This window comes from Spermophilus citellus (genome assembly GCF_964194105.1).
Source record: "Spermophilus citellus genome assembly, chromosome: 1".
In the NCBI taxonomy this organism is placed as follows: Eukaryota; Metazoa; Chordata; class Mammalia; order Rodentia; family Sciuridae; genus Spermophilus; species Spermophilus citellus.
In genome coordinates, this window is record NC_138182.1 from 212895008 (window position 1) to 212908618 (window position 13611).

The 13611-nt window shown below is 34.2% G+C and overlaps 1 protein-coding gene across 1 annotated transcript in view; it reads right to left on the reverse strand.

Annotated features, from left to right (window-relative positions):
• ADGRV1 (adhesion G protein-coupled receptor V1) overlaps positions 1-13611 on the reverse strand; it is a gene marked incomplete at its 5' end in the record, with an annotated part of 540732 nt that overhangs the window by 297614 nt on the left and 229507 nt on the right. Inside the window, 3 exons of the mRNA XM_081287826.1 lie at positions 2600-2700; positions 10563-10723; positions 12509-12648. Of these exons, the coding sequence (XP_081143952.1) occupies positions 2600-2700; positions 10563-10723; positions 12509-12648 (402 nt within the window). The remainder of the gene's footprint in view (positions 1-2599; positions 2701-10562; positions 10724-12508; positions 12649-13611) is intronic.

Genomic DNA, 13611 nt, shown 5'->3' on the forward strand with positions numbered 1-13611 from the left:
ATCAAAGGTGTTAGAATGACAAACTTGAGTTAAGCATTATCTTTTGATTTTTAAAACAAGTATAATCTTTGAATTATTACCTACTCTTCTCCAGGTATAGATGAACACACAATACATATAGTTAATAATGTATATATTATTGTATATAATTCTAGAAGTGTAGAGCCAGACCTAAGCATATTTTTCTACCTGTTTCATGGACAGACTGTACCACATTATTCTAAAAGAAAGACAAGGATGACCACATTTCCATTCTTTCCTTTCTCACAAAACACATTCTGCTCATTCCTAGGTCAGCAATAAATATTTGAAGCCAAATGATCTTGGCAGACCTGCCCACAGAGTATAGATGCAACTCTGACATTTGAAGTCAGCTTCATAAGATTTTTACCAAGAACCACAGACCAAGTCTATATTTTTTAATACTTCTCTACAGTAAATTTAAACTCTAAGGATATTGACATAACTCTGATGGAGGGTCCCAAATGAGAGTTCTAAGGCTGAAACTATACATCCCTGTTGGAAAGATACTATAACTGGAGTTGTGAACAACTTTAACATTAGAAAGAGTGGAGCCTATGTTCCTGCAATTAACTTCATTTCTTATTTTGGAGGGTCTAAGATTTTTTTTAAAGCCTTAGATAAAAAATATTTTAAGGGAGATAATTATTATTTTTAACTTTGAGGGTATTTTTAAAAATCAGAGGAGATAAGTAAAGCATGCTAAGAAAACAATACTTTCTATCAATCACATACCAATGTTTCCCAGAAACAAAATAGGAAAATTATTTTTTAATTATTTCATAACACTAGTCATACATTATATGATTTTTTTCATGTCACATTGCTTTGTCTATTCTAAAAATATGCTCAAAATCTGCATTCAACTAATTATTTTCTCTAAAATCAGTTCTAAGTACAATGTGAATCGGAAGGCAATGCCTCAACACATAAACTCTGGTCTTTCACATCCCTAGACATGAGCAAATTTGTCTGCTAGAACACCGAAGAATTTTCTATAATACTGAAGTGCTATAGTTAAGTCTTGTACAAATTCTGCTGCCAAAACATCACCAAAATGGGTGGTGAATACAGGCCAAGTAAACTCTAATTATGGAAGGCGGGTTTTCTAAGATCCTACATCCAAGAAGGAAGGCAAGATCAGACAGCTAAGACAGGCTACTGAGGTAATATAAATAGCCTTGTCAAATTCAATGCAAGCCCCCTAGCTGCTATCTTCTGTAGTTCACAGGTATGTTAAAAAACACAATCTGGGACCCTCTACTTGGAATCTAGCACTTGATTGTTCTCTGAAATATTAAGTTATGAAATTAATAGGTCATTGGATCCAAAAAGGCAACAGAATGCCAACGTACCAGATAACTTTCCATTTCAAATTTCAGGCTCTGTTCAGAGTTCAGTAAAGTACACTTTAGCATTCTAAAAACCAGTAAGCAAATTGTCAGTAAATAGTACAACACATTTCCCCAAACTGGATGCCTTGTGTATAACCAGCACCCAGTCAAAAAGCAGAGCCTTGTCTGTCTTCTAGAAGTGTCCTCCATTCAGACAAGGAGAGTTCCTAATTTTATAAAACAGTATTGATATATAAATAAATATACTATTGAATAGTTCCCTCAGTAAGAGGGTTACATAGCATATTCTTACCCGCTAGATTCATACAAATGATTATGTTTATTTCCCTTTGTCTTTATAAATGTTTATGTCTTTCTTTCCCCTTATCGGTAAACTGTGTGAATGAGTTGGTTACTCATTTGAGTCTAATTCAAATATCATCTCCTGTGTGGATGTCTTGACCTTCACAGAATGGATTAAGTCCTTATCCATGAAATTCACAGAGTAGTTTGCAAATAGCTGTGTTCCCACATCACACTGAATTATAGTTATTTACATGTACATATACTTCCTACACTGTAACTCAAGGATAGAAAAGGAATTTAATTTCATCTTTTGATCTGCCTTCTCTGTCTTCAACTGTGCTTTCAATCTGATGCTTTAAATTGCACAAAAATGAATAATTTGAGAAATGGAACAATTTTTCAAATGAGTTTGTTTTTTCAAACTGTATTCTCTTAGGTCAAATGAAACAATATTTATGCAGATGTTTTAAAGTGTATATCATCTTGTTTATTCTTTTATGGTTCTGGGGATTAAAGCTAGAACCGTGTACATGGCAAGCATGGTCTACTGCTGAGTTATACCCCTAGTCCCAGTACATATCATCTTAACACCCTCTAGGTGAAGAATTTATAACAGAGTTATGTTTTATTCCACCAGATTAAACAACATATGTTCACATTAACATATATAAGTTATCAATATATTGGTTGACAGTAAGATGTTTGTCATTTTCTTGTAGGTGACATCAAGATACTTCTCCTTGAGGGAAGTTCACAAAATATACATTCTAGGCCTTAATTTCTCATTTCCTTATATTGCTCTCCTTCCTCATCCTCTTCTACTGCAAAACTAAACGAGCTTATTTCAATTCAGTTGAGATTCACTGTATTTAGTCACTCCAAGGATTACAGAAGACACATACACCTCATATAAATCAGACATGCCAGAGCTCTCCTACCTGTGTACCTAAGCTGGCTGCCATCATGTGAGTCAGAAGTTTAGCTGCAAACATGGAGTACCTGGCACAGAAGATGTGGGAAAGAACCGCCAAGCAAAGACCTGAGAAAACAAAAGAGGCCATGTGTGGTTTTGTAATCCATGAAGAGGCAAACAGTATCACAATGGAAATCTTTGGGACAGTTAAGCACATAGGCCTATCATCTGTTACTATGGCTCATAGCAAAACACATCACCCCTGGGAAAAAGTACATTTTACCTGATGTATAAATTCTTTGTGTATATCAATTAAGCTCAAAGAATGACTTTAATTTTCAAATACCTACATGTTTGCATCCCTGATAAAATAATGAATTAAGCATATTAATATTAATAAGGATTTAGTTTTCTATGTTTAAATTCATCAAGTTTTACTGTTTAAGAAAAAGTAATCAAATTCTAATCTTTTTTCTAAGAATGGGTGGCTTGGCTAAATAGAGATGTTTAGAGAGGTGATTTTCAGGCATAAAATTGTGAAGGATACTACCAAAACTCAGGTTTGGCAATTACCCTCCACCTTTTTTTTTTTTTTTAATCTACTAGAAACAGTATATAATTGCACCAGAGGTAATTATGAACTTTAAAGTCAACTTTACACTATTGCATGCCAAAACCAGGGGGGAAAATGTGTTCTATCCCCAGGATGAATTTTAACTTAAAGATTTAAATTTCTAAGTGGTATGAAGAAAATTATTCTTATTATCTCTAAGTCTACTTGAATTCACCTATTTACACTATTTCTTTTTTTTTTTTTTTAAAGAGAGAGACAGAGGGAGGAGAGAAAGAATTTTAATTTTTTTTTTTTTTTTTTTAGTTTTTTCGGCGGACACAACATCTTTGTTTGTATGTGGTGCTGAGGATCAAACCCAGGCCGCACGCATGCCAGGCGAGCGCGCTACCACTTGAGCCACATCCCCAGCCCCCTATTTACACTACTTCAAGAGGATGATTAGAACTTCAGCACTAATCCACAATCTTTGCAATTCTCATATTTTTTTTTTTCCATTTTTCATTGGGGTCGCTGTGATGGCTCAGCTGACCTTAAGGGTCCACAGGAAAAGAGAGAGAGAGAGAGAGAGAGAGAGAGAGAGAGAGAGAGAGAGAGAGAGAGAGAGCGAGCACGCGAGCGCACACGCTGACCCCTTTTATTGAGGAGAAGCTATTCAAATGAGGCAAGGGGTCAGGTTTTAGGGGGCTGAGTCTATCTTCATGATGTCCACTGTCAGCAGGTTGACACATATTTTTCTTTTAATGCTAGATTTTAAAAGCAGAATACATACATATTTTAAGAATATTTTCTGCCTTTTAAAATTTAAATGTGCTGCCTATAGCAACCCTGTGCTTTTCACTTAAATCCTTTACCCCAGCCTTGTCCTCAAAAGGATTATTTTGTCTAAGAATTACTGAAGCATTGCAACAATTGGCATTCCCATGGTGTTTTGCAACATAATTTGCATGCAGCACTTCACTTAATTATGGCAATGCTTCCTTGGCAAACAGATCTCTGATTTAACATTTTGTTTTCTTCCATTATCTTCTCTGAAGCTATATGAGCAAGCTTTCAGAGTATATCACATGTTAGTACAAATGGACTGGGCATCTGCAAAATGCCCACATAGGGTCTTATGACACATTTTATGTTCAAAAACTCCTCTCAGATCTCCTTTTGGGGAAATATTCCCATATACTTTTATATTTCAATAAGGTAAAAATATTTCAGTAAGGTAGACAAAGAGCCCCACAAGAAGGAAGTTTCTGTATTAGTCAAGACTTTTTATCTAAAAATTTGGCTCCTCATCATATTCCCTTTTCATGATACAAATTTAGTGGATTAAATAGGACAAGCTCAGTAATGTTTAACCAAGTATCCTGAGCTTCAATTAAAATGCTAACATGACACCTGGTGGTAGACCAAGCTCCAAAGTCAGGGGCAGGGAATCAGGCTAGATTCTATTAGCCTTAACTGTAATATGTCATGATTATTTGCTACATTATTTAGGAGAGAAGAATACTGTTACAAACCTTAAGCAGCTTGTGTCCTAGACTAAGGAAACTTAGCTGTCGTTGGGCAGGATATTAACTACATAAGGTTTTAAAAAATAAATACTTTAGATACCAGGTTTCTAAAAACCATATAGTAATTTAAGCTTCTAAAACACTATATACTACCATACGAATTTAAGCAAATAACATATTTACTTTCTTACCTGAAGTTGAATAACTACATTTAGCATATAAACTTTAAACTTATAAGTTAATTTTTTTAAACATAGAATTTTTTCTATTAAAATTCCTTAATATAATTAGGCAAATCACAATGTATAAAATGTTATAAACATGGATAAAACTTTTTAGACAAAATAAAGTATAACAACTCCAGGTACTTCTAAAGGTTTACTCTTTATAGGTTTTAAAAATTGATCTCTTCACAATTATATAGAAAAACAAGCAACTCACTAATTTTCCTTTATTTTTTTTCCTGGCAGTATATCCCGATTCATTTGGAAAAGAACATTTAATTAGTTCTTTGACACAAATGACTTTGCTGCATGATTCAAAATTGAGAAGGAAGATAAATTAACCTTAATAAGGGTAAATTATAAATTACCCTTAATGATAAGATAGATAATGTTTGATTTAGGTAAGAAAAGCTCAAGAGACTACCTTTAGTCTTTTCCTATTATCACACCTGACTTAATATTTTATTTATCTATATAATATTTGAATGTTTCATGTATATAAATATATTAATATTTGCATATAAACTGGCATATCCAGAAAACATCTCTGTTCTTGAGCATCATTTACAAAAGGGGTACACTTTTCATTTAACAGAAGTTTATTCCATCACATGATAAATATTAGTATATTTTGCCACAGATTTTTAGTTAAAATATTTATCATCTACTAATCTATCAATTTATGAATTTTGACATTCTCTACAAATAATCCAAACACAGCCCAATTCTAATTATTTTATTATTAAATAAGTTATCAGCTTTTTAGGCTAGTTGTTCTTTCCCCCACTTAATGCTGGCAGTACCTGTCATGCTTTCTACTTTTTGTTACTCATATCTACTTATTCCCATATTTCTGCAATTCTTCCATGAGTACAATGCCTTTTGTTACTGCTACCAATAAGCTAAGGTCTGGAAAAGGAAATAGTCAACCCTGAAAAGATTTCTAATAGGGACATTGTATGAAGCACCATGGAATACATACATCTGTGTATTAGGGAAAGGATTTATTCCAGAGGGATGAGGTTGTCAAGGAGACCCACCTCCAGATCATCAGGATGTTAAACCTGTGCTGTTCAACACAATAGCCACTAGTCACCAATGACTATTTAAATTTAAATTTTCATGAAAAACTTTAAAAACTCAGCTTCTAAGTTGTGTTAGACATATTTCAAGGGCTCCTCAACAACCTGTAGCTAGGAGCTACCGTATTGGACAGTATAAAACATTTTCACCCATCACAGAAAGCTCTAAGGGAGAGTACTGTGTTAAACTATTTTGAATATGAATATGTACTATTTCAGAAAAAAGTATTAAAAATTATAATATTAAATTTAAAAGGAATATTTATTTATTCATTTAACAAATATTTATGAAAACTAGTGTATGTCAGTGATTGGGTTGGGCGATGTTCAAAAAGATACTGCTCTCTGAGAGCTTGTTTCACTACAAATCTATCTGTATTTTCCTCCATAAAAAGACTGGCTTATGAAAGTTGACACAACACAATTCCAGTCAAAGAGATGTAGAGGAAAACATTGTGGGTGGCTTTCAGGGAAGATCTCACTGCTTTTAAAACAGTGTTCTCCGTTGGTACGCCTGGACATTGTTAGTGTGATGCTTACACTACTGCAACCAACTCAAGACCATGTAGGGACAAGACTCAGGGGAAAAAAACGTTTTTGGGGAAAGCAAAACAGAAATATGAGAAGAGGCTGGGCTCCTAATGACACCATCAAGGTATTAAACCAGGAACCTTAAATCTGTTTTAACCTTTTCGTTGTTTTCTATTATTTGCAGCCAAAGTCATGCTAAACAATATCCTATACAAATGTAACAACCAAACATCTGTATGCCATGTCAGAATTAAAACTATGTTTTCTGACTTCTTCAACTGTAGTCTTTTTAAGCTCTAAGCATATTTTTTCTATTTAAGGATATTATTTTTCTATTCTAAGCATATTTTTTATCCATTTAATAGAATAAAGATGTTTTGATATATTACTCATCACATTTATAGAATCTACCTTAGTTTCTGTAAGAACTTAATAGAAAATTTTATCTTATTTTTAAAAGCAATTTTGAAGTAAATATGTGACATTTGGCAATGTTATTTTTTTCTTTTGGAAAAACTTTTAGAATCTTATTTTGTAAAACAAAAAGTGCAATCTGAATATTCTTGCAGCTTTTATAAGCATTGAAAAAAATTATGTTGCTTCAAAGGACTTTGGGTTGTGTTAATTTACTTAACCTATAAGCCTTATATTTAGCATTTTATAAACAGTTATTTGCAGTGAACTTGAAACTGTGTTGGCATTTAAATATAGCATAATATATTTAGTAGCCTATAAAAAGTTAAGTAAAAGTTAAGTCAGTTAAAAAGGAAAGCTTTAATTTGCATTAAAGGATTTCTCTACCTTAAGAGAACAAAATAAAAGTTAAATACATATGAGGCCTGGCCCAGCTCTGCCTCTGCTTAAAACCACTGTAAACATGGGAGACTTACTGCAAGCACATCAAAATCACCTCACATATTCACTGATGTTAAAACATGGAATATGGAATACTGTAGGTTCTCTTTGAGAATATAAGACTATGGATGGGGCTTATGTTAAAATCAGGACACACACAATCCAAAGTCTGTCTTTGATAGTATACTATCAAAGCAGGGCACAATGAAGGAGGTTTTTTGACATTATCATCCAAATAGTAATGTGTGCCCAAACCATGCTGAAGTTCCTGAATAATTACATGAAAACATATTGCATAATCATAGGAAGCTGGCTTTAAGTTATATTTCTTCCATGTTGTTTTGTGGCTAAGTTCCATAAAGCTATATTTCAAGGCACACAGCACTCATTTTCTCATTCTCTCTTCCTATCCATCTCACCTCAAGGAATGACCCTCGTTTAAATTTCTGGCATTGTGTAAATGGTTAAGTCTTGGTATATGCCTCTTTCATCTTTCTAAACTGAGGATTGCTAAGCATTTTGGCCTCTGTGCCTACTTTACACATTGATTGTTTTGGTTGTTCTGCTTTCGCATAGAGCTACAAAATAGATTAACTTTGATCTACTGTGATTAAAACAAGGAAAGGTTAAATTCCTTTATAACTATATATTACTATATTTCATAAAAAGAATGAGTTAATTACTATAAAATTTAGAGGGATATTCAATAGGACCTGACCCAAATTATAGCATAGATAAGACATAACATTCTCTTTTCTGGTTCCTGGGGCCCAACAGAGGATAGGCTTTCTCCTCCCACAAACCCCTTTGTGAAGCTAAAATTAAAGCACAAAGACAGGACTTTAAGTGTAATTATTGACAGATCATGCAAATTACAGAACAATGTGTCATGGACAAGGGGGAAAAACCAAGAATTTCAAATTACTGAAATTAATTCCAACTTGAAAGTAATAAATGCAGATACTGATGCTTTGGTGTTTGTTGATTGTCAAATACATCAGCAAATCTATATTGCTTTTTCTAGAGTAAGCTACAGAAAAGAAATATTTATTAACAATTCTCCCAGGAAAAATGTTATAGTCCTGCTAGTTTCCATAAAATCAGGATGACTTTCTCTGTTTAATTTTAAAAACCCTTTGCTTTGATGATCAATATTTGAAACAAAACAAGAAAATTTTGTGGGTCATAAAAACACTTGAATTTTATATCTATGAAGAAATGTAAAATGACAGGATTTTTATTCCAATATTGTACCTTTCAATTTCATTTCATCAGCCTATGAAATTTCTTTGCTTTATAAATTCATTGGCATTAAAGTAAAATGGAATTTCTTACCTATTTTGGAACTATAATGGACAAAGAAGAATCTATTAAGTAAGAAATTATAAAATTTATGAAAGACATTACTAAGAACAAGAAATTACTAGCTGAGTGTGGGCATGCCTATAATCCCAGTGGCTCAGGAGGCTGAGGCAGGAAGATCATGAGTTCAAAGTCAGCCTCAGCAACAGCAAGGTGCTAAGCAACTCAGTGAGACCTTATCTTCTCTAAATAAAACACAAAATAGGGCTGGGGTAACCCCCTAAAAAAAGAATAAGAAATTATTAACTTTTGCTATTGAATCTAAATTAGGTTCATAATTAAGATACATTAAGGAAAATTTGTAGCTATATAAAATCAAATTATATTGGAAATATTTTAGCAACTGAACTAAGAACAGTAATTAATTGCTTGACTCTATCTCCAGAAAAACTCAATGACAATTACATTTACAGATAAAACATCATCAAAGCAGAATATCATAAATGTCTGATTCAATATATTTCCCACCTTATTAAGTAGATATAATTTATAATTATACATCATTGGGGGGATATGGAGGTATGCGGAAACTATGTAATTTACTCAAGGTTTCACACTCACTAATGGCAGATCAAGTATTTGAAACCAGACATTCTTGCTTCAGGTTTTGTATTTTAAACCATTACCCTATACCTAGTTCTCTGTAGAATAAACATATTGTTCACAGAAAGAGTTGTGGAGCTTTTAAAAAGTGAATTAAGGCACAGAAGTGCTGAAGATGGGGGACAGAAATATACAGTAAGGAATTCTGAGACTTCCAACCATATCATTAATATAGTAGGTGAGAATAATTCTATTGATTAGTTTGACAGGTACTAATACAATTTAAGTTCCTATTAATGCCCAAAATGGGGCTTGGATATGGAAAATGATAGATGACTTTTAAAATAATTTCTATTTGTTTTAATTAGTTATATATGACAGTATGTCCTTTGACACATCATGTATAATGAAATATAATTTCACATTCTTCTGGTTATACATGATGTAGAATCCCACCAATTGTGTAATTTTATATGTACATAGGGTAATAATGATAGATGAATTTTTAATACAGTGATTGCCATATTTAAAATGGTTAAGCTGTAGAATACAAATCAACCAAAGGGTAGGGTTTTTTTTTTAAACTATTGCAAATACAAAATTCTTTGACTGTATTATCTCAAATAATCCTGACATTCTATCTCACAGAACCTGCCCTCTAAACCAGCAAATTATAACCTTTCTTACTATCTAGCTTCTCATACTGTGTTATATATATTCCTTAGGAGTTGGGACTAAGTCCTATACTTTTTACTCTGTCTGTAGTATAAGTGGCCCTCCATAAATATCTATTGTGTGAATTAATGAATAAAACAAATAGAAAAACAACAGGAAATGATTAATGATATTCATATCTTGCATATATTAAAGAACCATAGAGTGGCAGAGAGGGAGGGAAGGAGGAGAAAAGTGCTGGGGAGTGATATTGGTCAAGTTATATTGTTTAATTGTGTGCACATACAAATATGTAACAACAAATATCTCCATCAATATGTACTACTATGATACACCAATAAAAAATGTGGAAAATATTTTTTAAATGACCAACCCACGTATGTAAAGCATGAATGGTTTTCACAGATAAAATATTGAATGGGAAAAGTCAAAGCCAAAATGAACTATGCGATTTCATTTGTATAAAATACAAAGACAAGTGAACAGAATATATACTATTTGAACTCAGAAATAAGTGTAGTAAATATTTTTTCTAAATATCAATTGACATTGTTTTTTGGGGAAAAAAACTATGGAAAAACAGACCTTCATTCTCACAATTATTTAAAATTATTGACTTGAAAACACTATCACTGACCTGATATACATATAAATCCGGAAGAGAAAAAGGCTTCGTTGTATGAAGACAAGTTGTCAGTCTGGGCGTAGGCAGCATACAGGGACATGTGTGAACAGGCACATTCCACATAATCTGCAGTGTCTTCAACCACTTTGCAAAACTGACTGTCAGACAACCAGCTGGAACAAAACACAATAGTCACTATTCCTCTTTTGTCAGTACTTAAGATGTTGAAATGTCTTTTGAAGAAAAAATTACTTGCTGAACTTAAGTGTTCTTTACTCAAGACCTAAGCAGACCACGTTTTGAAGAAGGAACACCAAAGGGAACATCTTGTCCAGGATGAGAGCCAACAAATTCCACCAGACACCTTAAGAAACAGTCTAAATACAACCACACCTGCCACAGCATTCCCAGTACCAAAGCAGCTGGTCTTCCGATAGTAATACCAGTCCCTGCCTATAAATGTAAGACAGACCCACTCTTCTCTATCACTCTAAAATCCTAAGAGATAACATAGCCATGATATGTGTAGTTCTTGCCCTTCCATATGATTTCACAAGTTCTTGTATTTTGAACCACATAATTTACTTGTATGCTTTTCTAAGATTCCTTCCTCACCTTTTAAAAAAAAAAAAATTTGGAGCCGATTATATATGTTTTCCAATGTACTTCAAATGCTTCACTCTATAAATTTTGGCTCATTTTGCATTCCCAGAGATTAAAGGTTTATGCTCCCTTCCCTTTTAATGCATCTTGAGTCTATTACTTTTCTAAGGACATATAACTTCATAACCTCAACTGTGGATTTGAGCTTGAAACTTTTCATTTGGGCTTGAAACCTTCATTTCTAAGTATACATTGAGGACTGCAGACTATGTAATGATGCTCCTTGACATATGATGGGGTTAACTCCTGATAAACCCGTCATAAGTCTACAGTATTACAAGCTACAACTGCACTTAACCTATACAATCTCCTGCATATCATAGCTTAGCTACATAGTGCACCCTCATAATCATGCAGCTGACCAGGAGCCGTGGCTTAGTGTTGCCGCTCAGCATCATGAGACAGTATCATGCCACATACCATCCATAAGGAAAAAGAGCAAAATTCAAAATTTGAGTATGAATTCTACTGAATGTATATCACTTCTGCTCTATTCTAAAATAGAAGAATACTAAGTTGAACCATCTTAAGCCAGGGACCATCTGCATTAGGTTTGAGATATGCCTTCAGGCATAGGAATTTCACTTCAAAATGTTTTTTCACAGAAAAAGAAAGAGACTAACCAAAATTTTGCTGTTTCAGCAGACAGTTGGTTGCCCAACAAAGACATTAAATTTAGTTATAATTTTAGCTTTTGTGGCTAAAACTCAATAATATACACAATCCTAGACCTTCTCGGCCAGCACTGCCTGGCCCTGCACCATTGATTGAGATCTGAGTGATAGTAACTACTCAGAAACTTGTGACCTTAGGTCAAGAGAAAAGAAATAATTGCTTTTCTTCCCATTCCTATCCTGGCTTTAATCCGAAAATATATCCAACATGTTTGGACTAGAATTATAAATCCTGCTGTTCCCTCTAAACATAGAGTGTCAGCTCCTGAACCACAAGCCCAGGTGAAAGGAAGACAAATAATGAATTTCCTTCCTTTCCAGCAAACTAACTGATGACTTCAGAAAAGTTATCTGAATTGAGCCGGGCTCATATCACAACCTACAAAAGGAGCAATAATAAATAAATAAATAATGTGCTACACACAGTTAAATCACTTGGCTGAGCTTGCCATCTGAACGATGCTAGACCATTCTCTATGCTCCTCTGTCTTACTGTAGAGATTATTCTGTGGTGTTAGGTCACTGAGTGCCACCTCTATATCCAGTTAAAAAAAAATAGGTTTAATGGTGCTGGTATGTGGAAGGACTAAACTCTAATCTTCAAAAGTTGTTAATAAGTACCTTGCTGTAGCCTGATTCCAAAGGAGACAGAGAGATGTCCGAGGAACAATTCTAGGCTCAGCAGCATAAATCCTGTAGAGGACTTCATTGTTGTTAGTCAGGAGTTGTGAACTCTGATCTTTCACACTCAAAGACAGTACCTGTAATAACAAAAGGAATAGAAAATTCAATGACATTTTCGAATCAATGTTAAGAATGAATTTCGCATACTAAACTATATTTCATTTTCATAATAGTTATCTGTTTTTGCTTTTCTCTGATTGCTAGAGATGGTGAGCATTTTTTCATGTACTTGTTGATTGATTGTATGTCCTCCTCTGAGAAGTGTCTGTTCAGGTCCTTGGCCCATTTGTTAATTGGGTTAACAAATGGGCCAAAACCACCCTAAGATACCATCTCACTCCAGTAAGATTGGCAGCCATTATGAAGTCAAACAACAATAAGTGTTGGCGGGGATGTGGGGAAAAGGGTACACTTGTACACTGCTGGTGGGGCTGCAAAATGGTGAGGCCAATTTGGAAAGCAGTATGGAGATTCCTGGGAAAGCTGGGAATGGATCCACCATTTGACCCAGCTATCGCCCTTCTCGGACTATTCCCTGAGGACCTTAAAAAAGTGCTCTATAGGGATACGGCTGCATCAATGATTATAGCAGCACAATTCACAATAGCTAGACTGTGGAACCAATCTAGATGCCCCTCAATAGATGAATGGATAAAAAAAATGTGGCATCTATACACAATGGAGTATTATGCAGCACTAAGAAATGACAAAATCATAGAATTTGCAGGGAAATGGATGGCATTAGAGCAGATTATGCTAAGCGAAGCTAGCCAAGCCCTAAAAAACAAATGCCAAATGTCTGCTTTGATATAAAGAGAACAACTAAGAACAGAACAGGAAGGAAGAGCATGAGGAAAAGACTACAGTAAACAAAGACGAATGGGGGGAGAGAAACGGAGAGAGAAGGGAAAGCACATGGAAATAGTAGGAGACCTTCAATGATACATAAAATTATAAGAGGTCATGAGGGGCAAGGGGGAGGGAAAAAAAGGGAGAGAATTGAACAACAGCAGGGGAGGTAGAGAGTGAAGATGGGAGGG